The 27,391-nt window shown below is 60.6% G+C and overlaps 1 protein-coding gene across 2 annotated transcripts in view; it reads right to left on the bottom strand.

Annotated features, from left to right (window-relative positions):
• LOC132206161 (uncharacterized) overlaps positions 1–27,391 on the bottom strand; it is a 53,724-nt gene that overhangs the window by 21,405 nt on the left and 4,928 nt on the right. The window contains exons 3-4 of one of the 2 annotated variants that reach the window (XR_009442870.1): positions 11,783–11,944; positions 4,842–4,974 (exon numbers count right to left, since the gene is read on the bottom strand). Coding sequence is in view for 1 of the 2 variants with exons in the window: in XM_059639018.1 (XP_059495001.1) it covers positions 4,842–5,167 (326 nt within the window). In the remaining variant the exon portion in view is untranslated. Of the gene's footprint in view, positions 1–4,841; positions 5,343–11,782; positions 11,945–27,391 lie in introns of those variants that run through there. The other variant, XM_059639018.1, reaches the window with a different exon arrangement.

The following is a 27,391-nucleotide window of genomic DNA, read 5'->3' as shown; positions in this document are numbered from 1 at the left end:
TTATGACGGAGTACCGAATCTCTGGGAGTGACTAATCTGTCAGAGAGTCAGGACTTGAGGGACTGCTGACCGTCTCTCAGTGCTATAATTCCCCAGCACTGACCCGCTGGCACACTCTTACTGTTGACCCTCTCAGAGGGCAGTTTCCCTTTGTACTGACTCCCGTCAGTGTAGCACTCCCTCATTGCTAACCCAACTCTGTGTAGCATACCATTAATATTGACCCTCTGACAGTGCAGTGCTCTGTGATGACTCACTGTTCTGACAGTGCAGTTCTCCCTCAGTAGTGACACTCTGACAGTGCAGCACTTGCTAAAAATTGGCCTTCCGACAGTGTGGAGCTCACTCATTGATGACACTGACAATGCAGCACTCCCTCAGTACTTACTCTGCAACACTTCAGCACGTGCTCATCATTGACCCTCTGACAGTATTGCAGTCACTTAATATTGAGCCTCAGTCCTGGAGCACTGTCTGAAGATTGACCTCCTGACAGTGAAGCTCTCCCTTAATATTGACCCTCTGAGAGGGTGACTTTCTCTCAGTGCTGACCGTTCAGTGGTGTCGCATGACTTACCACTTTCCCATCACCACCTTATGCTACCGCATCCCCCCCCCCACCGCATCAACATCATCTTTCTGAAATTGTTGCATTCCCTGAATTTTAACACTCTGATAATGCAGAATTCCTTCATTATTGACCCAATGAGAACATAGCAGACCCTTCTTCTTGACGCTCTGACAGTGCAGTGCTCCCTGAAAACTGGCCCTCCCTCAGTGCAGCACTCCCGTAGTAAAGAGCTCCCCCCCGGCCCGACCCCTATTCAGTGCTGAGCTGCATTCAGTGCTGAACCCCCCGACCCCGAGTGCTGACCTCCCGTAAGCTGAACCACTACAGTGCTGCACTCCCTCATTGTTGACCGGCCACTGAGTGCACATCCCCGCTTAGTGCAGCTCTCCCACTGTGCTGACTCCCCCTCAGTGCTAACAACCCACAGTGCAGTACCCCCTCAGTGCTGACCACTTTCAATTCTGACACCGCACTCCTTGTCAAGGAGACAGAATCAAGGCAGTGCGACAGGATTAGAGTGTCAGTGCTGTGGTACAGTAGTACTCTGAGCGTCAGTACACAGGGAAAGATTCATTGTCAATGGGTCAGTTCTGAGGCTGTGCTACTTTGTCAGAGGGCCATACTAATGCGGTGCCTCATTGTGGGGTTGACACTGAGGGCGGTGTGGGTGAAAAGAATGAGAGAGTGTTGCACTGAGCAGGGACAGCATCGAAAGAGTGCTGCACTGAGCAGGGTCAACACTGAGGGAGTGCTGCACTGAGGTCGGGTTAGCATCGAGAGGTGGTCAGCACTGAGGCAGTAATGGGGTGTTAGCACCGAGGGAGTGCTGCACTGAGGGGTACTCAGCACTGGGATGGTGTCAGCACTGGGGAAGGGCTCCATGAAGGGGGTTTCAGCAACGAGGGGCGAGTTTGCACCGAGGGGGATCCAATATGAAGGAAGTACTGCACTATCTGACGATCAATAATAAGGGTGTGCTCCACTCTCGGAGGGTCATTCTTGAGGAAGCACCGCGTTGTTGGAGAGTCAGTACTGAGGGAGTGTTGCATGGTCAGTGTCATCACTGCGGGAGCTCTACACTGTTGGAAGGTCAATACTAAGAGTGTGCTGCACTGTTAGACAGTCAATGATGAGCTAGTGATGCATGTGCGACATTCCCTCAACTCTTATCCCATTACAATGAGGCACGGCATTAGTATGGCCCTCGGACAAAGTAGCACAGCTTTAGAACTGACCCATTGATCATGAAGCTTTCCCTCAGTACTGGACCTGAGAGTGCTCCTCAGCCACAACACTGACTCTCTAATCCTGCAGTACTGTCTCAATTCTGACCTCAGTCCCGACCCTGTTACATTGACATTGCAGTTCTTCCTTACCATGGACACTCTGGCCATGGGACACCACTGTTGGCCCTGTTGCAGTGCAGAATTCACTGACACTCACCCTCTCCCAGACCTTCAATACTGAATGTCTGATAGGACTGCGGGCAGCTGACTCTGACAGTGCAGCATTCTCTCAGTATCGACCCTCTGACAGTAATTAGGGGACTGCTGCATTGTCAGAGAGTCAGGACTGAGGAAGGGCTGCACTATCAGAGGGCAAATATTAATGGAGTTGTGCACTGTCACAAATTCAATATTCACAGAGGGCTGCACTGTCAGAGAATCGATGATGACGGGGCAGTGCGTTGTGAAAAGACCTGTAATAAAAGGCATGCGGCCTGTCAGAGGGACTAAACGGAGAGCTTCACTGTGAGAGGGCCAACATTAGCAAATGCTCCAGTCTCAGAGGGTCAATGTGATGGGAGAACATCTCTCTGACATTATCTTGTTGGCGGGTCAGCGCTGACGTAGTGCTGCACCGTCCGAGGGGTCGGAGAAAGGGAGTGATGCACGACCAGGTGATCAGTGAGTGCTGAAGTGAGGGGGTCGTCAGCGATAAGTGGGTGAGCTCTGAGGGAGTGCAGCACAGTGTGGGGTCAGCACTGCGGGAGTGCTGTTCTGAGGGGGATCAGGACTGAAGGGGGTCAGCACTGAAGCAGGTCAGCGTTGAGGGAGTGCTGCACTGAGGGGTTCAGAATAAAGGGTATGCTACAGTGAATGGGTCAGAAATGAGAGGGGGGTCAGCACTGAGGGAGAGCGGCACTTGAAGATGTTCAATATTACTGTGTCCTGCACTGTGAAAGGGTCAGGATGAAGGCAGCACTGCAATATCAGAGAGGCAATGATGAGTGTGTGCTGCACTGCTGAAGGGTTAAATTTGAAGTGGTGTCCCACGGCCAGAGTGTCAATGGTAAGGGAGCATGGCATTCTCAGAGTGTTATTGCTGAGAGAACACCAGTATGACGGAGGGTTAATACTGTGGCGGAGATGCACCGTCAGAGAATCAGTCATCAGAGAGTACGCAGTGTTGGAGGGTCAGTACTGAGGGAGTGTTTCACAATCAGAGCGTCAGTTGTCTGGCAGTGCTGGAAAAGCTCAGCAGGTCTGGCAGCATCTGTGGAGGCAAAAACAGAGCTAACATTTCGGGTCCAGTGACCCTTCCTCAGAACTGTTCTGAGGAAGATCCCCAGTTCTGAGGAAGGGTCAATGGACTCGAAACGTTGAATCTGTTTTCTCCTGCACAGATGCCGCCAGGCCTGCTGAGATTTTCCGGCAACTTTCTTTTTGTTCCCGACTTACAGCATCCGCAGTTCTTTTGTTTTTTATGTCTGGCAGTGCTTGTTTGCTTGTGACCTTCTGAAAGCACAGCACACCCATAATCTTGGCCCTGTGACAGTCCAGCACTCCCTCAGTACTGATCCTCCAACAATGGAGCATTCCTTCAATACTGACCACCAGCGCAGCACTTTATTTCTGAGAGTAGTCTGAAAGAAACTACCTTTGCTTACCCAGAGACACAGGGAGAGCAAGTGCGTATTCTGTAGGTGACTCAGGATGTATTGTAATCTTAACAAGTCAAACAGTATTTCAGATTAGTTTATAATTAAAGATTATTCTAACTGTGTTCCTGGAAAAGTACAGTCCCTACAACATGGGGCTGATACTAATACACACACTCAGAAGTGACCCTCCAGCAAAGCAGCCCTGCCTCAGAACTGACCCTGTGACAATGAGCTACTCCATCAGCAGTGAATCTGTAATCACGTGGCACTCCCTCAATTCTGAAAACATTACACTGAGGCACTCCTACAAAGGCCTCTTCGTTTTAGGGATTATTTACAGTCATCCCTGTGTTTTACAGGTTATTGAAAGGGGTCACTGTTTTCGGGTTTATTTTCACCCTCCAATCTTGCAGCACTCCCTCAATTCAGGCGTGTAGCAGTAATATCTCCAGACTGAATCTCGAAAAGTGTTGCAAACCCTCAATTCTGATCTGCTCAAAATGAGCCACTGACTGAGGATTGGCCTTCTGACAAAAAGTCACTTATTCAGAACTGGCCTTCTGACAATGTGACACTCGTCCACATCTGACCCTCCAGCAATGAGGTACTGCCTCAGAACTGATCCGCTGACAGTAAAGCACTGCCCCCTCAGTTCTGACCCTCTGACAGAGCTGCAATACTTCAGGACTGAACTTCTAATCATCTTGTACTCCATCAACTCTGAATCCAATGCACTGAGGTACTGACTCAGTACTTACAGTCTGCTCCTAATACACCCTCAGAATTGACCCTAAGGCAATGTGACCCTGCCTCAGAACTAACTCTGTGACAATGAGGCACTTACTCAGCGCTGAATCTCTAATTGTGTAGCACTCCCTCAGTTTTTAGGCACTCCTTCCAGACTGGCACACTCTCAAGGCTGATCCTGCAGCAATGAGGAATTGCCTTACAACACAGCCACGAACAACAAGGCCCTCTTTAGGACAGTGTCTGATAACGAGGCACTCACTTGGTTCTGAGCCTCTGACAATGAAGCACTTGCTTAAGTCTGACCACATTAAAATGAGGCACCCTCAAACTGATCTGAAACACCTCAATTTCGACCTTCTGATGGCTCTGAAATGCCTCAGTTTATATCCTCTGACCGGTCTTTTAATTCTGACACAATTACAGTGAAGGTCAGCCTCCGTGCTGACACTCAGAGTACATCACTCCCTCTGACAGTGTTGCACACCCTGAGCATCACTGACAGTTTCAGCGTTCCCTTAATATGGACCAACTCACAATGCAGCACTCCCCTAACATTATTATTTATATTGACGATCTGACAGTACAGCCCACCTCAGTGCTGACCCTCCGACAGCGCAGCATTCCCTCATTACTCACCTTTTGATACTGTAGCCCACCTTTGGGAATGACACTCTGACAGGGTCACACTCCCTTACTATCGGCCCTTCAACAGTGCAGCACTCCCTCAACGATGACACCGTAACGATGCAGGATTCCCTCAGTCCTGGCTCTGCAACAGTCAAGCATTCAATCAACACTGACCCTCTGTTAGTGCAGCACACCCCTAATATTGATCCTGTGACAGTGCAGCACTCCCTTAATATTGGCCTTCCGACAGAGTGGCACTGTCTTGACGAAGACACTCTGACAATACAGTTTTCCCTCATTGCTGATCCTCTGGCAGTGCAGCATTCTGTCATCATTGGCACCTTGCCAGTGGAGCTACATGCTTCTTATTGACCCTCCACAGTGCAGCACTGCCTCTCTACTGACTCTACAACATTAATATTGATCCCCGAACGGGAGGTTCTCTTTCATACCCACCCCCACAAAGAGAAGCCCTCCCTCATCTTTAACCCTCTGACAGTGCAGCACTCCCTTAATATTAACCCACTGCCAGTGTGGCACTCCGTTACAGTGCAGAACTCCAACAAAGTGATCATCTGAGTGTCACGCACACACTCAATATTGACCCTCCAACAGCGTAGCCCTCCCTCAGAACTGACCGTCTGACATCCATACACTGATAGTATCGCAATTCTGTAATATCGACCCCCACTGACGCAGCAGAACTCTCTCAATATTGGCCTTCGGACGGTACTGCGCTACTGATCCTTCGGCGGTGCCCCTTGATATCAATCCTCTGACATTATAGCACTCCCTCAGTGCTAACTCTCTGAACGTGCAGCACTCTCTCAGGTCTGATTCTGCGCTATTTCAGCACTCCCACGTCATTAACCCTCTGACAGTGCAGCACTCCCTTTATATTATATTATATTTATCAACCCTCCAACAGTGCACTATTTCCTTAATATTGGACCTCCGATTGGACAAGCTGACAGCATCTCATGTTCTTTATCGACAGAGAGTCAGTTCTGTGGTAGTACCTCATTGTAATGGGTCAGAGTGGGTCTAATCAGTCCAACCCCAAACCTAACCGCGGCTTCAGGCCTAAGCCTAGCCTCAGGCCTAACACTCACCCTCAACCTAAGCAGAAGCCTCAGCCCCAAACCTAAATGTGGTCTGAGCTCTAACCCTAACCATAGACTCAGCCCTAAGCCTAACCTCAGCCTTAACCCAAAACCTCTCCCGAGCCCTACCCCGAACTCCAAACTTAACCTCATTAGTAACCCTAACACAAGTCTCATCCCTCACCCTAACTCTACCCTCATCCAAAACCTCGTCCAATCCTCACACCTAACCCCTAGCTTTGGTCCTAACCCAAACCCTCACCCTCGCCACCCTCTCACGCTAACCCTCATTGTTAATTAGTGAGTACTGAGGTAGAGCAGCACTGTCAGAGCATCAGAATAGTGGGAATGAACTATTGTCAGACTGTCGATACTGAGGCAGTGTCTCATTATAGAAGGGTCAGAATTGAAGCAGTGCCACACTAACAGAGACTCAGTACTGAGGTACTGCAACAGCGTCATAGAATCTGAACTGTGGGCGTGCATTATTGTCAGAGGGTCATGATCTGAGGCAGTGTCTCCTTGTGAGAGGGTCAGGACTGACAGAGAGCCTTCCTTGCCTGACAGTCAGTACTGAGGCACTGCTTCTTTGTCAGGGGGTCTGGAGGGATAGTGTCTCATTGTTGGTCAGTCCAGTGTGAGGCAGTAGCTCATTGCTGGAGGGTCAGTCCTCAGGGTGGGCGGATGATGTGGAGGTGCTGGTGTTGGACTTGGGCGGACAAGGCTGAGTATTGACACTCTGCTACAAATGCACTCTCCAGTTCTGACCCTCTGATAAAGGCAAACTCCCGAATTGCTGACACTCTGCCAAGTAGGCACTGGCTCAAACAGACCCTCTGATAGAGCTGCAGTACCTCAATGAGGCAGTGGCACTCCTTGAATTCTGATCCCATTACAATCAGGCACTGCGTCAGTACTGACGCTCTGCCAAAGAGGTACTGCCTGAAAACTGATCCAATGACAATGAAGCACTCCATCAGGACTTACCTCTGACAGTGCTAGATTACCTCTCTACTGACCTTCTAAAATGGGTGGCACTCCTTCAATTCTGACCCCCTTACAACATAGCCCTGCTGCAGTGCCGGCCCTCTGACAACAAGGCATTCTCTGAAGCCTGATCCCCTCAAGATGAGGTCATACTTCAGTATTAACACTGACAAAGAGTCACTTCCTCTATATTGACCCTCTCATTGTGCGGCACACCCTCAGTTCTGATCTTACGACAATGGGGCACTTTTGACCAGCTGACAATGGTGCTCTCCCTCAGTTCTGACACCTCCACAGTTCTGCACTACCTCTGTACTGACTCTCAGTGCTGACCCTATTCTGATCCATTACAATGAGGCGCTGCCTCACTTGTGGCTGGATAACAATGATGCACTCCATCGATTCTGCGCCGCACACAGTGCTGTAATACTTCCGGACTGCCATGTAATTGTGTGGCACTCCCTTAATTTTGACCCCCTTACACTGAGGCTGTGCCTCAGTATTCACCTCTGAAAATAATGCACTCCTACAGATCTGGCCCTCTGATGCTACTGCAATAACTTAGTTTTTATCGGCTCGTCACGGGGTTAGCTTCAATGCTGATGCCATTACACGGAGGCAGTTTCTCAGAACTGACCTTCTAACAATGGCACTCCCTTCGGACTGTCAGATACAGCCACATACCTCCGTTTTGACCCTCTCATCACGTGGTAGTCCCTCAATTCTGAACTCCTCACAATGAGTCGCTAACTCAGTATTGACCCTCTGACAAAGAGGCACTCCCTTAGGGCTGACCTTGCACCAATCAGATACTGCCTCACACCAAACCCTCTCGAATAATGAGGCACTGCTTCAGGACAGACCCTCTGACAAAGACGCACTGCCTCAGAACTGACTCTCCAGCTATGGCGACCGGCCACAAAACGGACCTGCTGACAATGAGGCACTTCCTACCATCTCCAATCATGTGGCATATCTCTAATCCTGTGGCCCTCTCTCAGTTCTGTCGCCATTGCATTGAGGCATTCCCTCTTCGTTGATCCTCTGAACTCCCTCAAGACTGACCATTCACCGTTGATGCACTACCTCAGATCTGACCCACCGACAGTCCTACAATCTGTCACCATTCCATGTAGCATTCCAGCAATTCTGACCCCATTTCAATGAGACGCTGTTTCAGATGGTCACTCTGAAAACGAAGCGCATTCTCAGGACTAAATCTCTGAAACTAAAGCACTTCCTCAGTACTAACTCTCTGGCAGGCAAGTATTGGAAGTTAGGCTAGGGCTGAGGTTAGACTTGGAGCTTAGGCGAGGGTTGGGGTTGAGGCTAAGCGTTAATTGGGGCTGTGTGTTACGGTTCATTTTAGGGCTGAGGCAATAGCTAGTGGTAGGGCTGAGGCTCACTTTAGGGCTGAGACTAGATGTTTCGTCTGAGGATCAGCATTAGGGCTGAGGGTAGGGAGGGTTTACGCTGAGGATAGGGTAAGGGTTAGGGTTAGGGTTAATGCTGAGGTGAGGGTTAGCCTGAGGCGAGCGTTTGTATGGGGTTAGGGCTGAGGCTGGGTTTAGAGTCAGGATTCGGGCAAAGAGACGCTGCCTCAGAACTGACCTGCTGACAATTAGCCAGTACCTTAGGTACTGATGAGCTAATAAAAAGGCCCGCTCTCAGCACTGACACTGCAGCAATGAAGTCTTGCCTCACAACTAACTCATAAAGGGCTCATAATTGAGCAAGTGCCGAATGATGAAAGGGTGCGGACTGAGGTGTTGCACAACTGTCAGAGGGTCAGAACTGAGGTATTGCATCATTATCAGATGGTCAATACTGCAGCAGTGGCCCACTGTAATAGGGTCAGAAAGGTCATACTGAGGTCTTGCAAGATAGGGTCAGAACTGTTGGAGTGATTCATTATCAGAGGGTGGGCACTGAGGCATTGAAGCATTGACAGAGGGTCAACACACTGTCTGTCTTGAACATGTGGCAATAATGTTCTGACTCCATTACATCAAGGCACTGCCTCAAAACTGACCCTTAAGACTGACCCTCGCACAGTGCTGCATTGCCTCAGTCGTGATGCTGCATTCGTGTGGTACTAGCAGTTCCAACCCCATGAATAGGATGGGCTGAAGGGTAACATTTCTTGATATTTGAGAAATGGTTGACTTTGAATGAGTCCTTTCAGCATTCCTGTTTTACAGTTAATTTTATTTCTGTAACTGGTTTTTATCTTTGCCAAGTTGTTTGTTACACCGGAGCAGAGGGAGCATTTTGTTCCTCGGCACTGGACGTCATCTCGGAACGAGACCGCGAACGGTGCCAGGACCAACCTCAGCCTCCAGGCCAGCCATTGATCGAGGGGGCCCTCACGCCACAAGAACATGAGGCTTATTCTTTTTCACTCTCTACTTGTTATTCTTTTTAATTACTCTTTGTCCATCTTTTATTTCCTCAATAAATGTTCATCTATCAGAAAATTGGCAAGCATTCCTTTAACTGCACTTGATAGAATCACAAAAGAACCACCTCGTTGCACGCTGTCATCAAAAACACACCATTATTATGAGGCACTGCCTCAGCATTGATCCTCTGACAATATCGCACTCCCACAGATTTGACCCTTTGACAACGAAGCAAGGCCTCAGTATTGAAGCTCTGACAATGCTTCAATCCCTCAGTTCTGACCATCTGACAAGGAGGCACCTTTATTTCTGACCCTCTCACAGCAGCAATATCTCAGGACTGACCTTCTATTTGTATGGCATTGCCTCACCTGAGAATGAAGTGCTGCCTCAGTCTGGACCTTCTGACAATAATGCACTCCCACAGTTCGGACCCTCTCATATTGCTGCATTTCCACAATACTGACACTAAAAATGTGTGGCAGATCTTTAGTGCTGATCCTTTTACAAGGAAGCATTGTCTCAGTATTGACCATCTGACAATGATGAACTCTCACAGGGGTCAGGACTGAACCCCTGTCAATGAGGCACTTCTTCAGTGCCCGCACTCATTATTCGCCTTCTGACAAAGCTTCAATACCTCAGTACTGACCCTCTCACAGGGCCGATCTTCTGTCAAATCTAGAGAATTAATACAGAGGAGGTGTCTCTTATTACAGGGTCTGCCTGAACTCTTGGTTGAAGTGTTCAATAAATTGCTACAACCTGAAAGAAGTAATTCTTCCCTGAATTAATAGGCAATCAATTTGAAAATGTGGCCTCTGGTCGTAAAATCTTTCACAAATGGGAGTAATCTCTACGGATATACACTATCAAGCCTCTTAAGAATCTTAAATGTCGAAAAAATAAGTTTTTTTTCAATCTTATAACCTCCAATGAATGTAGCCCAACTTTCCTAAGCATAGCAATCCCCTCCGCCATTTCCGAAATCAACCCAGTCAACATGAGGCGTTCGGCCTCCGCAGCACTCGCTCTGTGGCCGTACGTGACTTCTAAGTTACCATCCTGCTGCTACGACTCTACTTCTATTTACGATGCAGTCCTCCGTCCATCCGAACATACTACCCTTGAACACACGGGCTCTTTTCTTTTGAGACACCTTATGAGCTGAACCTTATCAAATGCTTTGTTGAAATCTCAATGTACTACATCAACTGGTGGTCCTTCGTCAGTAATGTTTGTTTCCTTCTCAAAGCACTGCAGCAAGTTTGTCAAGTATTATTTCCCATTTATGAAAGGATGTTAACTCTGCAGAATGTTATAGCACACTCAGTACCCTGTTATTTCATCTTTCATTGCCGGCATGAACATCTACCCAGGTTGACATAAATTGGCAATACTTGCTCACTATTTTGTCCAAGTATCTTTGTAATAATGGTGTTATGTTCACAATCTTTCAATCCTCTGAGAATTTTCCACAATCTAAGGATTCTTGGAAGATTATAATCAGTGCCTCCATTGTATCTGTAGCTGCGTTGTTCAACATGAGAGGATACAACTCATCATACCCCTTGGATATTTTCTCGACTGATTGGAGTTATGTTTGGAATTCTGTGCAGTGACATTCACTTTTAACACTTTGCAAAATACTACCAGGAACAGAAATTGTGATCCAGCTGCAACTAAACTAAAGCTTTCAGCACAGAAGGAAGTGTTTCAATTCATTATGAACCTAATAACTCCTGAAAAGGGCAATACGATTTGCCTCAGTCCGTAAATGTTCTTTCTCCAACATCCTGAGATGCATTATCTGTATTTCTTCAAATTTACCACAGAATCTGTTTCACTCACCCTTTCAGCAATACGCATGACAACAAATCGGCATTTTTAGTCCCCCTGTCGCCTCCGTTGCACACGTGCATTGTTAGATGATTATTTATTTAGAACATAGAACATAGAACATAGAACAGTACAGCACAGAACAGGCCCTTCAGCCCACAATGTTGTGCCGACCATTGATCCTCATGTATGCACCCTCAAATTTCTGTGACCATATGCATGTCCAGCAGTCTCTTAAATGACCCCAATGACCTTGCTTCCACAACTGCTGCTGGCAACGCATTCCATGCTCTCACAACTCTTTGTGTGCATGCTTTTTTGCTCGAATGGAGAAAGGTAAATTTCTGTTCTTTTGTCATCAGAACTATTGCCTCCTCACTCTCATCTTCCTTGTTTTATCCTGTGTTGGAATATTTAATTTGTTGACATATCTGAAATATGTCGTTGAATGGATCGGGTTTTGTAACATTGCATTCCCCATAGACCATCTACCGATGCTGTTGCTTGTTCTAACAGTTATTATCTCACAGAGAGGAAAGTGCAGTTTGAAAGCAATGGAACGTTATCGATGAAGAAGTTGATGCATAAATTGCTGCGATCTTCTAAACTACAAACTCACCTTCAATTCTTTCTCGGTCAGAGCATTATGCCGGCGCAAATGAATCGTGTTCTCAATGGGACTTCCAAAACCATGGAATTGAATTTGCATGTTGATTTCTTCTTCCCTCTTCAGAAATGCAAAGTAGTATCGTGATGAAGCTTCCAAGGCGATGATTGTGTCCTTCCATGAACGGAAAAGTGACTTTTAGATTCATGGAAATATTTCACTACTTCTATAGACATGAAAGGCAAAAATTCTCCCTGCATATGACCCAGTCTCATTTTATCGTATCTTTCTGATTTTACACGCCATGGGATAATCATTGCAGTGTAACAGAAATGTTGATCATGGAAATTTATCACTGTTTTCATAAATAATGGCAAATTTTCAACATCTTGCAATTGTATGAAGGCTCTGTCTCATCACACCTCGTCTGCTGCACAAAGACATTCTTACACTGCTTTGAATGTTAGGGCTCAAACAAAACACAATCATGACACAAATGCATCAACATACTACTTTCAATAGGATCTGATATCCTTGCCAGGCACTGGAGGGGTTGCGGAGACTGGTGAGTGGATAAAGTCGTTCCTCTGTTCAAGCAGGAAAACAGGGACTTTCCAGGAAACTACAGACTGGTGAGTGTCTCATGTCTCAAAAGTATGGGCTAATAAGGGACAGCCAGCATGGCATTATGCGGGGCAGGTTATGTCTTACCAAGTCAGTTGAAGTTTTCAAGGAGGTGACAAGGGTGATCAATTCGGGTAGAACAGTTGACAACATATCCATGGATTTTACGAACGTTTTCAACAAGGTTCCTCATGGTATGCTCATCCAGAAGATTAGGATCCATGAGATCCATGGTGACTTGGCCTGCCCATGTAAGGCAGACGGTAGCGGTGGAAGGCTAACAAAGAGAACACAGTATAGGGCTGGAGGAACACAGCAGGCCAGGCAGCATCAACAATGTCAGCTTTCCTGTTCCTCTGATGCTGCCTGACCTGCTGCGTTCCTCCAGCTCCACACTTGGTTAACTCTGATTCCAGCATCTACAGTTCTTGCCATCTCAGTGGTGGAAAGCTGTTTTTCTGGCTGCAGCTCAGTGACGAGTGGTGTTCCGCATCGATGTGACTTCTGCTGTTTGTGAGATATGTAAATGACTTGGTGGCAAATGTAGACGGGGGATTACTAAGTTTGCAGATGATATAAGGACCAATGGACTTGTGGACAGCATGAAAGGTTGTCAAAGGACACAGCAAGATACAGACCAATTGCAAACTCGAGCGGAGAAATGGCCGATGGAATTTAATCTGGGCAGGCATGAGGTGTTGCATTTTAGGAGACCAAGTGTTAAGGAAAGGGATACACAGTTAATGGCAGGACCCCAAACAGCAGTGACATCCAGAGGGATCTTGGGGTCCTAGACCATAACTCCCTGACAGTAGCCACACAAGTAGATAGGGTGGTCAAGAAGGCATATCGCATGCTTGCCTTTATGCTGAGGGAAACTCAGTGCAAGAGTCAGGATGTCACATTGCAGCTTTACAAGACTTTGTTGAGACCACACAGAGTATTGCATTCAATTCTGGCTGCCACATTACACTAAGGATGTGCAGGCTTTGGACAGGGTGCAGAAGAGATTTACCAGCATGCTGACTGGAATAGAGGGTATGAACGAGAAGGAGGAGCTGGAAAAACTCTTCGTTTTCTCTGGAGCAGTAGAGGCTGAGGGCAGGCTTGATAGAAGTCTATAAAATTAGGAGATACGTAAATACAGCTAACGGTCAGAAAATTTCTCCCCCCGAGTTGAAGTGTCCACTATTAGGGGGCATGCATTTAAGCTGAGATGGGGGGGAAGTTCAAAAGAGATGTGAGGGGCAAATATTTCACACTGAGCATGTTAAAAGTGTGGAATACATTGCCCGGGGTGGTAATGGATGCAGATACGATGAAAGCATTTAAAAGGGTCTTTTAGTTAAGTGCACGAATATGCAAGGAATGGAGGACTATGGATCAAGGACAGGCAGAAGGGATTATTTCATTTCTTGTCACGTTTGGCCCAACACGGTGGGCCAAAGGGCACATTCCTGTTGCTGTAGTGTTCCAAGTTTTATGCTCACTTGTATCATGATTACAAAAAGTAGGATTGGGAAGAATTTTTGAGAAGCGTTTGAGAACATTATTTCATGTAAGGACAAACGGGATAAGGATTAGGTGACACAGCACAAACAGATTTTGGAGCCCATGATGAATCATAGGGACCTCACAAGCACCAATGATCAGAGGGATCTCAGGATCTTGATGTGTATGCCTGTTGATCCCCCAATGTAATGGACGAGGTCGTTGAAGTGGTTTGGAAGGCACATTGGATACTTGTCTTTATTAGACCTAATATTCAGTGACAGAGTTTCAGAATAGGCAGGGTATGTACAAAATGTTGGTTAGACCCAACAGTGAAGTCAACAATGAGAAAATACAGTGAGACTTGGACAATGATCAGGCTTGGCCTGATAAAGGATAAGTTACATTTGCACCATACAAGTGCTAAGCAGCAATCAGCTCCAACAAGAGAGAATATGACCATATCAAAAAAATTCCATGTCCTTACACTCACATCATCCTTACATGTATTTTTTTTTAAATGTGCAAGTGCTATGCAAGCCATGCAAGGCTCTGGGCCAGGTGTTGGAAATCAGGTTAGAACAATTCAGTGCTTGTCCTTGACTGTCACAGAATCCGTGAGCTTAAGAATGTATTTCTCCTGTATTGTAGACTACTGAGGTGCTTGGCTATCCACTAAACCAAGGATAACACTGATCTAAAACTAAACTGGGTCAGTTATATAACCAGCAGTAGCCAGGTCCATGGTACAAACCACCCTGCTGTGGGACAGGGTCAGGCAAATCCAAGTGAGCGAGCGTGGTTGGAGACTCATTCATTGGGGGCATAGATTCTGTCGCCACATTTGAGACACCAGGGCTGTGTGTTGCTTCCCTGGTGCCAAGGTCAAGGACATCTCTGAGTGGTTGCAACAAATTCTTAAGGTGGAGGGTGAGCAGCCAAAGGCCACCGTGCACGTTGGTACCAATGACATAGGCAGAAAGAGGGAAGACATTCTCCGGACGATGGACAAGGAGTTAGCAAAGAGGCTGAAAGGCAGGACCCAGAGGGTAATAATTTACGGGTTGCCACGAGTGCCACATGTTAGAGAGTTGTCATAGAAAGATAGGTGAGATGAATGCATGGTTAAGGAGCTGGCACAGGGGGCAGGGTTTCCGGCTCATGTATAATTGGGACCGTTTCTGAGCAAGGGGTGACCTGTGCAAGAGGGATGGGAGGCAAGACGCTGTGAGCAGGACAGGACAGAGGGGACAAGTGCCTGTGAGCAGATCAGGAAGGAGGGGCAAGTCGCTGTCAGCGGGACTGGGCTGCAGGGGGGCCAGCCGCAGCGAGCGCGACAGGACTGCGGGGGCAAAGTCCCCCTGGGCGCGACAGGGCTGCGGGGGCAAAGTCCCCCTGAGCGGGACAGGGCTGCGGGGGCCAGTCCCCCTGAGCGGGACAGGGCTGCGGGGGCCAGTCTCCCTGAGCGGGACAGGGCTGCGGGGGCCAGTCCCCCTGAGCGGGACAGGGCTGCGGGGGCCAGTCCCCCTGAGCGGGACAGGGCTGCGGGGGCCAGTCCCCCTGAGCGGGACAGGGCTGCGGGGGCCAGTCCCCCTGAGCGGGACAGGGCTGCGGGGGCCAGTCCCCCTGAGCGGGACAGGGCTGCGGGGGCCAGTCCCCCTGAGCGGGACAGGGCTGCGGGGGCCAGTCACGCTGAGCGGGACAGGGCTGCGGGGGCCAGTCCCCCTAAGCGGGACAGGGCTGCGGGGGCCAGTCCCCGTGAGCGGGACAGGGCTGCGGGGGGCAGTCCCCGTGAGAGGGACAGGGCTGCGGGGGGCAGTCCCCGTGAGCGGGACAGGGCTGCGGGGGGCAGTCCCCGTGAGCGGGACAGGGCTGCGGGGGGCAGTCCCCGTGAGCGGGACAGGGCTGCGGGGGGCAGTCCCCGTGAGCGGGACAGGGCTGCGGGGGCCAGTCCCCGTGAGCGGGACAGGGCTGCGGGGGCCAGTCCGCGTGAGCGGGACAGGGCTGCGGGGGCCAGTCCCCGTGAGCGGGACAGGGCTGCGGGGGCCAGTCCCCGTGAGCGGGACAGGGCTGCGGGGGCCAGTCCCCGTGAGCGGGACAGGGCTGCGGGGGCCAGTCCCCGTGAGCGGGACAGGGCTGCGGGGGCCAGTCCCCGTGAGCGGGACAGGGCTGCGGGGGCCAGTCCCCGTGAGCGGGACAGGGCTGCGGGGGCCAGTCCCCGTGAGCGGGTCGGGGCTGCGGGGGAGAGTCCCTGTGAGCGGGTCAGTGCTGCGGGGGTCAGTCCCTGTCAGCGGGTCAGGGCTGCGGGGGACAGTCCCTGTCAGCGGGTCAGGGCTGCGGGGGACAGTCCCTGTCAGCGGGTCAGGGCTGCGGGGGACAGTCCCTGTCAGCGGGTCAGGGGGTCCGGGTGCAGGGGCATGACCCTGTGAGCGGTTCAGGACTGCGGTGGCAAATAGCTGTCCGCGGGTCAGGGGTGCGGGGGAGCCGGTCCCCGTGAGCGGGACAGGGCTGCGGGGGCCAGTCCCCCTGAGCGGGACAGGGCTGCGGGGGCCAGTCCCACTGAGCGGGACAGGGCTGCGGGGGCCAGTCCCCGTGAGCGGGACAGGGCTGCGGGGGCCAGTCCCCGTGAGCGGGACAGGGCTGCGGGGGCCAGTCCCCGTGAGCGGGTCGGGGCTGCGGGGAACAGTCCCTGAGAGCGGGTCAGGGCTGCGGGCGACAGTCCCCGTGAGCGGGTCAGTGCTGCGGGGGTCAGTCCCCGTCAGCGGGTCAGGGCTGCGGGGGACAGTCCCTGTCAGCGGGTCAGGGCTGCGGGGGACAGTCCCTGTCAGCGGGTCAGGGGGTCCGGGTGCAGGGGCAAGACCCTGTGAGCGGTTCAGGGCTGCGGTGGCAAATAGCTGTCCGCGGGTCAGGGGTGCGGGGGAGCCGGTCCCCGTGAGCGGGACAGGGCTGCGGGGGAGAGTCCCCCGTGAGCGGGTCGGGGCTGCGGGGAACAGTCCCCGAGAGCGGGTCGGGGCTGCGGGGGACAGTCCCCGTGAGCGGGTCAGTGCTGCGGGGGTCAGTCCCCGTCAGCGGGTCAGGGCTGCGGGGGACAGACCCCGTCAGCGGGTCAGGGCTGCGGGGGACAGTCCCCGTCAGCGGGTCAGGGCTGCGGGGGACAGTCCCCGTCAGCGGGTCAGGGGGTCCGGGTGCAGGGGCAAGACCCTGTGAGCGGTTCAGGGCTGCGGTGGCAAATAGCTGTCCGCGGGTCAGGGGTCCGGGGGGGCCGGTCCCCGCGAGCGGGACAGGGCTGCGGGGGCCGGTCCCCGCGAGCGGGACAGGGCTGCGGGGGCCGGTCCCCGCGAGCGGGACAGGGCTGCGGGGGCCGGTCCCCGCGAGCGGGACAGGGCTGCGGGGGCCGGTCCCCGCGAGCGGGACAGGGCTGCGGGGGTCAGGGCTGCGGCGGCCAGTCCCCGTGAGCGGGACAGGGCTGCGGTGGCAAATAGCTGTCCGCGGGTCAGGGGTGCGGGGGAGCCGGTCCCCGTGAGCGGGACAGGGCTGCGGGGGCCGGTCCCCGTGAGCGGGACAGGGCTGCGGGGGCCGGTCCCCGTGAGCGATACAGGGCTGCGGGGGCCGGTCCCCGTGAGCGATACAGGGCTGCGGGGGCCGGTCCCCGTGAGCGGGACAGGGCTGCGGGGGAGAGTCCCCCGTGAGCGGGTCGGGGCTGCGGGGGAGAGTCCCCCGTGAGCGGGTCGGGGCTGCAGGGGACAGTCCCCGTGAGCGGGACAGGGCTGCGGGGGTCAGGGCTGCGGGGGCCAGTCCCCGTGAGCGGGACAGGGCTGCGGTGGCAAATAGCTGTCCGCGGGTCAGGGGTGCGGGGGAGCCGGTCCCCGTGAGCGGGACAGGGCTGCGGGGGCCGGTCCCCGTGAGCGGGACAGGGCTGCGGGGGCCGGTCCCCGTGAGCGGGACAGGGCTGCGGGGGCCGGTCCCCGTGAGCGATACAGGGCTGCGGGGGCCGGTCCCCGTGAGCGATACAGGGCTGCGGGGGCCGGTCCCCGTGAGCGATACAGGGCTGCGGGGGCCGGTCCCCCGTGAGCGGGACAGGGCTGCGGGGGAGAGTCCCCCGTGAGCGGGTCGGGGCTGCGGGGAACAGTCCCCGAGAGCGGGTCGGGGCTGCAGGGGACAGTCCCCGTGAGCGGGTCAGTGCTGCGGGGGTCAGTCCCCGTCAGCGGGTCAGGGCTGCGGGGGACAGAACCCGTCAGCGGGTCAGGGCTGCGGCGGACAGTCCCCGTCAGCGGGTCAGGGCTGCGGGGGACAGTCCCCGTCAGCGGGTCAGGGGGTCCGGGTGCAGGGGCAAGACCCTGTGAGCGGTTCAGGGCTGCGGTGGCAAATAGCTGTCCGCGGGTCAGGGGTGCGGGGGGGCCGGTCCCCGCGAGCGGGACAGGGCTGCGGGGGCCGGTCCCCGCGAGCGGGACAGGGCTGCGGGGGCCGGTCCCCGCGAGCGGGACAGGGCTGCGGGGGCCGGTCCCCGCGAGCGGGACAGGGCTGCGGGGGCCGGTCCCCGCGAGCGGGACAGGGCTGCCGGGGCCGGTCCCCGCGAGCGGGACAGGGCTGCGGGGGCCGGTCCCCGCGAGCGGGACAGGGCTGCGGGGGCCGGTCCCCGCGAGCGGGACAGGGCTGCGGGGGCCGGTCCCCGCGAGCGGGACAGGGCTGCGGGGGCCGGTCCCCGCGAGCGGGACAGGGCTGCGGGGGCCGGTCGCCGCGAGCGGGACCGGGCTGCGGGGGCCGGTCCCTGCGAGCGGGTCAGCGCTGCGGGGGCCGGTCCCTGCGAGCGGGACCGGGCTGCGAGGGCCGGTCCCTGCGAGCGGGTCAGGGCTGCGGGGGGCAGAACGCTGTGAGTGGGACAGGGCTGTGGGGCCCAGTCCCTGTGAGCGGGTCAGGGCTGCGGAGGCCAGACCCTGTGAGCGGGTCAGGGCTGCGGGGGACAGTCCCTGCGAGCGGGTCAGGGCTGCGGGGGACAATCCGCGTGAGCGGGTCAGGGCTGCGGGGGACAATCCGCGTGAGCGGGTCAGGGCTGCGGGGTCCAGTCCCTGCGAGCGGGTCAGGGCTGCGGGGGACAATCCGCGTGAGCGGGTCAGGGCGGCGGGGTCCAGTCCCTGCGAGCGGGTCAGGGCTGCGGGGGCCAGTCACTGCGAGCGGGTCAGGGCTGCGGGGGCCAGTCCCTGCGAGCGGGTCACGGCTGCGGATGGCCAGTCCGTTGTGAACGGGACACGGCTGCGGGTGGCCAGTCCACTGTGAGCGGGTCAGGACTGCGGCGGGCAAGTCGATGCGAGCGGGTCAGGACTGCTGGGGGCAAGTCCCTGCCAGCAGGACAGAGCTGCGGCGTCCAGTCCCTGTGAGCGGGTCAGGGCTGCGGAGGCCAGACCCTGCGAGCGGGTCAGGGCGGCGGGGGCCAGACCCTGCGAGCGGGTCAGGGCGGCGGGGGCCAGTCCCTGCGAGCGGGTCAGGGCGGCGGGGGCCAGTCCCTGCGAGCGGGTCAGGGCGGCGGGGGCCAGTCCCTGCGAGCGGGTCAGGGCGGCGGGGGCCAGTCCCTGCGAGCGGGTCAGGGCGGCGGGGGCCAGTCCCTGCGAGCGGGTCAGGGCTGCGGGGGCCAGTCCCTGCGAGCGGGTCAGGGCTGCGGGGGCCAGTCCCTGCGAGCGGGACCGGGTTGCGGGGCCCAGTCCCTGCGAGCGGGTCAGGGCGGCGGGGGCCAGACCCTGCGAGCGGGTCAGGGCGGCGGGGGCCAGTCCCTGCGAGCGGGTCAGGGCTGCGGGGGCCAGTCCCTGCGAGCGGGACCAGGCTGCGAGGGACAGTCCCTGCGAGCGTGTCAGCGCTGCGGGGGCCAGTCCCTGCGAGCGGGACAGGGCTGCGGGGGCCAGTCCCTGCGAGCGGGACAGGGCTGCGGGGGCCAGTCCCTGCGAGCGGGACAGGGCTGCGGGGGACAATCCGCGCGAGCGGGTCAGGGCTGCGGGGGCCAGTCCCTGCGAGCGGGTCAGGGCGGCGGGGGCCAGTCCCTGCGAGCGGGTCAGGGCGGCGGGGGCCAGTCCCTGCGAGCGGGTCAGGGCGGCGGGGGCCAGTCCCTGCGAGCGGGTCAGGGCGGCGGGGGCCAGTCCCTGCGAGCGGGTCAGGGCTGCGGGGGCCAGTCCCTGCGAGCGGGTCAGGGCTGCGGGGGCCAGTCCCTGCGAGCGGGACCGGGTTGCGGGGCCCAGTCCCTGCGAGCGGGTCAGGGCGGCGGGGGCCAGACCCTGCGAGCGGGTCAGGGCGGCGGGGGCCAGTCCCTGCGAGCGGGTCAGGGCTGCGGGGGCCAGTCCCTGCGAGCGGGACCAGGCTGCGAGGGACAGTCCCTGCGAGCGTGTCAGCGCTGCGGGGGCCAGTCCCTGCGAGCGGGACAGGGCTGCGGGGGCCAGTCCCTGCGAGCAGGACAGGGCTGCGGGGGCCAGTCCCTGCGAGCGGGACAGGGCTGCGGGGGACAATCCGCGCGAGCGGGTCAGGGCTGCGGGGGCCAGTCCCCGCGAGCGGGTCAGGGCTGCGGGGGCCAGTCCCCGCGAGCGGGGCCGGGCTGCGGGGGCCAGTCCCCGCGAGCGGGGCCGGGCTGCGGGGGCCAGTCCCCGCGAGCGGGTCAGGGCTGCGGGGGCCAGTCCCCGCGAGCGGGTCAGGGCTGCGGGGGACAGTCCCCGCGAGCGGGTCAGGGCTGCGGGGGACAGTCCCCGCGAGCGGGACAGGGCTGCGGGGGAGAGTCCCCCGTGAGCGGGTCGGGGCTGCGGGGAACAGTCCCTGAGAGCGGGTCAGGGCTGCGGGGGACAGTCCCCGTGAGTGGGTCAGCGCTGCGGGGGTCAGTCCCCGTCAGCGGGTCAGGGCTGCGGGGGACACTCCCCGTCAGCGGGTCAGGGCTGCGGGGGACAGTCCCCGTCAGCGGGTCAGGGCTGCGGGGGACAGTCCCTGTCAGCGGGTCAGGGGGTCCGGGTGCAGGGGCAAGACCCTGTGAGCGGTTCAGGGCTGCGGTGGCAAATAGCTGTCCGCGGGTCAGGGGTGCGGGGGAGCCGGTCCCCGTGAGCGGGACAAGGCTGCGGGGGAGAGTCCCCCGTGAGCGGGTCGGGGCTGCGGGGAACAGTCCCCGAGAGCGGGTCGGGGCTGCAGGGGACAGTCCCCGTGAGCGGGTCAGTGCTGCGGGGGTCAGTCCCCGTCAGCGGGTCAGGGCTGCGGGGGACAGACCCCGTCAGCGGGTCAGGGCTGCGGGGGACAGACCCCGTCAGCGGGTCAGGGCTGCGGGGGACAGACCCCGTCAGCGGGTCAGGGCTGCGGGGGACAGTCCCCGTCAGCGGGTCAGGGGGTCCGGGTGCAGGGGCAAGACCCTGTGAGCGGTTCAGGGCTGCGGTGGCAAATAGCTGTCCGCGGGTCAGGGGTGCGGGGGAGCCGGCCCCCGTGAGCGGGACAGGGCTGCGGGGGCCGGTCCCCGTGAGCGGGACAGGGCTGCAGGGGCCGGTCCCCGTGAGCGGGACAGGGCTGCGGGGGCCGGTCCCCGTGAGCGGGACAGGGCTGCGGGGGCCGGTCCCCGTGAGCGGGACAGGGCTGCGGGGGCCGGTCCCCGTGAGCGGGACAGGGCTGCGGGGGCCGGTCCCCGTGAGCGGGACAGGGCTGCGGGGGCCGGTCCCCGTGAGCGGGACAGGGCTGCGGGGGCCGGTCCCCGTGAGCGGGACAGGGCTGCGGGGGAGAGTCCCCCGTGAGCGGGTCGGGGCTGCGGGGAACAGTCCCCGAGAGCGGGTCGGGGCTGCAGGGGACAGTCCCCGTGAGCGGGTCAGTGCTGCGGGGGTCAGTCCCCGTCAGCGGGTCAGGGCTGCGGGGGACAGACCCCGTCAGCGGGTCAGGGCTGCGGGGGACAGTCCCCGTCAGCGGGTCAGGGCTGCGGGGGACAGTCCCCGTCAGCGGGTCAGGGGGTCCGGTTGCAGGGGCAAGACCCTGTGAGCGGTTCAGGGCTGCGGTGGCAAATAGCTCCCCGCGAGCGGGACAGGGCTGCGGGGGCCGCTCCCCGCGAGCGGGACAGGGCTGCGGGGGCCGCTCCCCGCGAGCGGGACAGGGCTGCGGGGGCCGGTCCCCGCGAGCGGGACAGGGCTGCGGGGGCCGGTGTCCGCGAGCGGGACAGGGCTGCGGGGGCCGGTCCCCCGGTCCCCGCGAGCGGGACAGGGCTGCGGGGGCCGGTCCCCGCGAGCGGGACAGGGCTGCGGGGGCCGGTCCCCGCGAGCGGGACAGGGCTGCGGGGGCCGGTCCCCGCGAGCGGGACAGGGCTGCGGGGGCCGGTCCCCATGAGCGGGACAGGGCTGCGGGGGCCGGTCCCCGTGAGCGGGACAGGGCTGCGGGGGCCGGTCCCCGTGAGCGGGACAGGGCTGCGGGGGAGAGTCCCCCGTGAGCGGGTCGGGGCTGCAGGGAACAGTCCCCGAGAGCGGGTCGGGGCTGCAGGGGACAGTCCCCGTGAGCGGGTCAGTGCTGCGGGGGTCAGTCCCCGTCAGCGGGTCAGGGCTGCGGGGGACAGACCCCGTCAGCGGGTCAGGGCTGCGGGGGACAGTCCCCGTCAGCGGGTCAGGGCTGCGGGGGACAGTCCCCGTCAGCGGGTCAGGGGGTCCGGTTGCAGGGGCAAGACCCTGTGAGCGGTTCAGGGCTGCGGTGGCAAATAGCTGTCCGCGGGACAGGGCTGCGGGGGCCGCTCCCCGCGAGCGGGACAGGGCTGCGGGGGCCGCTCCCCGCGAGCGGGACAGGGCTGCGGGGGCCGCTCCCCGCGAGCGGGACAGGGCTGCGGGGGCCGGTCCCCGCGAGCGGGACAGGGCTGCGGGGGCCGGTCCCCGCGAGCGGGACAGGGCTGCGGGGGCCGGTCCCCGCGAGCGGGACAGGGCTGCGGGGGCCGGTCCCCGCGAGCGGGACAGGGCTGCGGGGGCCGGTCCCCGCGAGCGGGACCAGGCTGCGAGGGCCAGTCCCTGCGAGCGGGTCAGCGCTGCGGGGGCCAGTCCCTGCGAGCGGGACCGGGCTGCGAAGGCCAGTCCCTGCGAGCGGGTCAGGGCTGCGGGGGGCAGAACGCTGTGAGTGGGACAGGGCTGTGGGGCCCAGTCCCTGTGAGCGGGTCAGGGCTGCGGAGGCCAGACCCTGTGAGCGGGTCAGGGCTGCGGGGGACAGTCCCTGCGAGCGGATCAGGGCTGCGGGGGACAATCCGCGTGAGCGGGTCAGGGCTGCGGGGGACAATCCGCGTGAGCGGGTCAGGGCTGCGGGGTCCAGTCCCCGCGAGCGGGTCAGGGCTGCGGGGGACAATCCGCGTGAGCGGGTCAGGGCTGCGGGGGACAATCCGCGGCAGGGGGTCAGGGGGTCCGGGTGCAGGGGCAAGACCCTGTGAGCGGTTCAGGGCTGCGGTGGCAAATAGCTGTCCGCGGGTCAGGGGTGCGGGGGAGCCGGTCCCCGTGAGCGGGACAGGGCTGCGGGGGCCGGTCCCCGTGAGCGGGACAGGGCTGCGGGGGCCGGTCCCCGTGAGCGGGACAGGGCTGCGGGGGCCGGTCCCCGTGAGCGGGACAGGGCTGCGGGGGCCGGTCCCCGTGAGCGGGACAGGGCTGCGGGGGCCGGTCCCCGTGAGCGGGACAGGGCTGCGGGGGCCGGTCCCCGTGAGCGGGACAGGGCTGCGGGGGCCGGTCCCCCGTGAGCGGGTCGGGGCTGCGGGGAACAGTCCCCGAGAGCGGGTCGGGGCTGCAGGGGACAGTCCCCGTGAGCGGGTCAGTGCTGCGGGGATCAGTCCCCGTCAGCGGGTCAGGGCTGCGGGGGACAGTCCCCGTCAGCGGGTCAGGGCTGCGGGGGACAGTCCCCGTCAGCGGGTCAGGGCTGCGGGGGACAGTCCCTGTCAGCGGGTCAGGGGGTCCGGGTGCAGGGGCAAGACCCTGTGAGCGGTTCAGGGCTGCGGTGGCAAATAGCTGTCTGCGGGTCAGGGGTCCGGGGGGGCCGGTCCCCGCGAGCGGGACAGGGCTGCGGGGGCCGGTCCCCGCGAGCGGGACAGGGCTGCGGGGGCCGGTCCCTGCGAGCGGGTCAGCGCTGCGGGGGCCAGTCCCTGCGAGCGGGACCGGGCTGCGAGGGACAGTCCCTGCGAGCGTGTCAGCGCTGCGGGGGCCAGTCCCTGCGAGCGGGACAGGGCTGTGGGGGCCAGTCCCTGCGAGCGGGACAGGGCTGCGGGGGACAATCCGCGCGAGCGGGTCAGGGCTGCGGGGGACAATCCGCATGAGCGGGTCAGGGCGGCGGGGGCCAGTCCACGCGAGCGGGTCAGGGCTGCGGGGGCCAGTCCCCGCGAGCGGGGCCGGGCTGCGGGGGCCAGTCCCTGCGAGCGGGACCGGGCTGCGAGGGACAGTCCCTGCGAGCGTGTCAGCGCTGCGGGGGCCAGTCCCTGCGAGCGGGACAGGGCTGTGGGGGCCAGTCCCTGCGAGCGGGACAGGGCTGCGGGGGACAATCCGCGCGAGCGGGTCAGGGCTGCGGGGGACAATCCGCGCGAGCGGGTCAGGGCGGCGGGGGCCAGTCCACGCGAGCGGGTCAGGGCTGCGGGGGCCAGTCCCCGCGAGCGGGGCCGGGCTGCGGGGGACAGTCCCCGCGAGCGGGACAGGGCTGCGGGGGACAGTCCCCGCGAGCGGGACAGGGCTGCGGGGGAGAGTCCCCCGTGAGCGGGTCGGGGCTGCGGGGAACAGTCCCTGAGAGCGGGTCAGGGCTGCGGGGGACAGACCCCGTCAGCGGGTCAGTGCTGCGGGGGTCAGTCCCCGTCAGCGGGTCAGGGCTGCGAGGGTCAGTCCCCGTCAGCGGGTCAGGGCTGCGGGGGACAGTCCCCGTCAGCGGGTCAGGGCTGCGGGGGACAGTCCCTGTCAGCGGGTCAGGGGGTCCGGGTGCAGGGGCAAGACCCTGTGAGCGGTTCAGGGCTGCGGTGGCAAATAGCTGTCCGCGGGTCAGGGGTGCGGGGGAGCCGGTCCCCGTGAGCGGGACAGGGCTGCGGGGGCCGGTCCCCGTGAGCGGGACAGGGCTGCGGGGGCCGGTCCCCGTGAGCGGGACAGGGCTGCGGGGGCCGGTCCCCGTGAGCGGGACAGGGCTGCGGGGGCCGGTCCCCGTGAGCGGGACAGGGCTGCGGGGGCCGGTCCCCGTGAGCGGGACAGGGCTGCGGGGGCCGGTCCCCGTGAGCGGGACAGGGCAGCGGGGGCCGGTCCCCGTGAGCGGGACAGGGCTGCGGGGGCCGGTCCCCGTGAGCGGGACAGGGCTGCGGGGGCCGGTCCCCGTGAGCGGGACAGGGCTGCGGGGGCCGGTCCCCGTGAGCGGGACAGGGCTGCGGGGGCCGGTCCCCGTGAGCGGGACAGGTCTGCGGGGGAGAGTCCCCCGTGAGCGGGTCGGGGCTGCGGGGAACAGTCCCCGAGAGAGGGTTGGGGCTGCAGGGGACAGTCCCCGTGAGCGGGTCAGTGCTGCGGGGGTCAGTCCCCGTCAGCGGGTCAGGGCTGCGGGGGACAGACCCCGTCAGCGGGTCAGGGCTGCGGGGGACAGACCCCGTCAGCGGGTCAGGGCTGCGGGGGACAGTCCCCGTCAGCGGGTCAGGGCTGCGGGGGACAGTCCCCGTCAGCGGGTCAGGGGGTCCGGGTGCAGGGGCAAGACCCTGTGAGCGGTTCAGGGCTGCGGTGGCAAATAGCTGTCCGCGGGTCAGGGGTGCGGGGGGGCCGGTCCCCGCGAGCGGGACAGGGCTGCGGGGGCCGGTCCCCGCGAGCGGGACAGGGCTGCGGGGGCCGGTCCCCGCGAGCGGGACAGGGCTGCGGGGGCCGGTCCCCGCGAGCGGGACAGGGCTGCGGGGGCCGGTCCCCGCGAGCGGGACCAGGCTGCGAGGGCCAGTCCCTGCGAGCGGGTCAGGGCTGCGGGGGACAGAACGCTGTGAGTGGGACAGGGCTGTGGGGCCCAGTCCCTGTGAGCGGGTCAGGGCTGCGGAGGCCAGACCCTGTGAGCGGGTCAGGGCTGCGGGGGACAGAACGCTGTGAGTGGGACAGGGCTGTGGGGCCCAGTCCCTGTGAGCGGGTCAGGGCTGCGGAGGCCAGACCCTGTGAGCGGGTCAGGGCTGCGGGGGACAGTCCCTGCGAGCGGATCAGGGCTGCGGGGGACAATCCGCGTGAGCGGTTCAGGGCTGCGGGGGACAATCCGCGTGAGCGGGTCAGGGCTGCGGGGTCCAGTCCCTGCGAGCGGGTCAGGGCTGCGGGGGACAATCCGCGTGAGCGGGTCAGGGCTGCGGGGGACAATCCGCGGCAGGGGGTCAGGGCGGCGGGGTCCAGTCCCTGTGAGCGGGTCAGGGCTGCGGGGGCCAGTCCCTGCGAGCGGGTCAGGGCTGCGGGGGCCAGTCCCTGCGAGCGGGTCACGGCTGCGGATGGCCAGTCCGTTGTGAACGGGACACAGCTGCGGGTGGCCAGTCCACTGTGAGCGGGTCAGGACTGCGGCGGGCAAGTCGATGCGAGCGGGTCAGGACTGCTGGGGTCAAGTCCCTGCCAGCAGGACAGAGCTGCGGCGTCCAGTCCCTGTGAGCGGGTCAGGGCTGCGGAGGCCAGACCCTGCGAGCGGGTCAGGGCGGCGGGGGCCAGACCCTGCGAGCGGGTCAGGGCGGCGGGGGCCAGACCCTGCGAGCGGGTCAGGGCGGCGGGGGCCAGACCCTGCGAGCGGGTCAGGGCGGCGGGGGCCAGACCCTGCGAGCGGGTCAGGGCGGCGGGGGCTAGTCCCTGCGAGCGGGTCAGGGCGGCGGGGGCCAGTCCCTGCGAGCGGGTCAGGGCGGCGGGCGCCAGTCCCTGCGAGCGGGTCAGGGCGGCGGGGGCCAGTCCCTGCGAGCGGGTCAGGGCTGCGGGGGCCAGTCCCTGCGAGCGGGACCGGGCTGCGGTGGCCAGTCCCTGCGAGCGGGACCGGGCTGCGGGGCCCAGTCCCTGCGAGCGGGTCAGGGCGGCGGGGGCCAGACCCTGCGAGCGGGTCAGGGCGGCGGGGGCCAGTCCCTGCGAGCGGGTCAGCGCTGCGGGGGCCAGTCCCTGCGAGCGGGACCGGGCTGCGAGGGACAGTCCCTGCGAGCGTGTCAGCGCTGCGGGGGCCAGTCCCTGCGAGCGGGACAGGGCTGCGGGGGCCAGTCCCTGCGAGCGGGACAGGGCTGCGGGGGCCAGTCCCTGCGAGCGGGACAGGGCTGCGGGGGACAATCCGCGCGAGCGGGTCAGGGCAGCGGGGGACAATCCGCATGAGCGGGTCAGGGCGGCGGGGGCCAGTCCCCGCGAGCGGGTCAGGGCTGCGGGGGACAGTCCCCGCGAGCGGGTCAGGGCTGCGGGGGACAGTCCCCGCGAGCGGGTCAGGGCTGCGGGGGACAGTCCCCGCGAGCGGGTCAGGGCTGCGGGGGACAGTCCCTGCGAGCGGGTCAGGGCTGCGGGGGACAGTCCCTGTGAGCGGGTCAGGGCTGCGGGGGCAACTGGCTCTGAGTGCGTCAGGAGAGAG

Source organism: Stegostoma tigrinum, chromosome 32, assembly GCF_030684315.1.
Source record: "Stegostoma tigrinum isolate sSteTig4 chromosome 32, sSteTig4.hap1, whole genome shotgun sequence".
Classification (NCBI taxonomy): Eukaryota; Metazoa; Chordata; class Chondrichthyes; order Orectolobiformes; family Stegostomatidae; genus Stegostoma; species Stegostoma tigrinum.
This window is presented reverse-complemented; position numbering and strand designations above follow the sequence as displayed.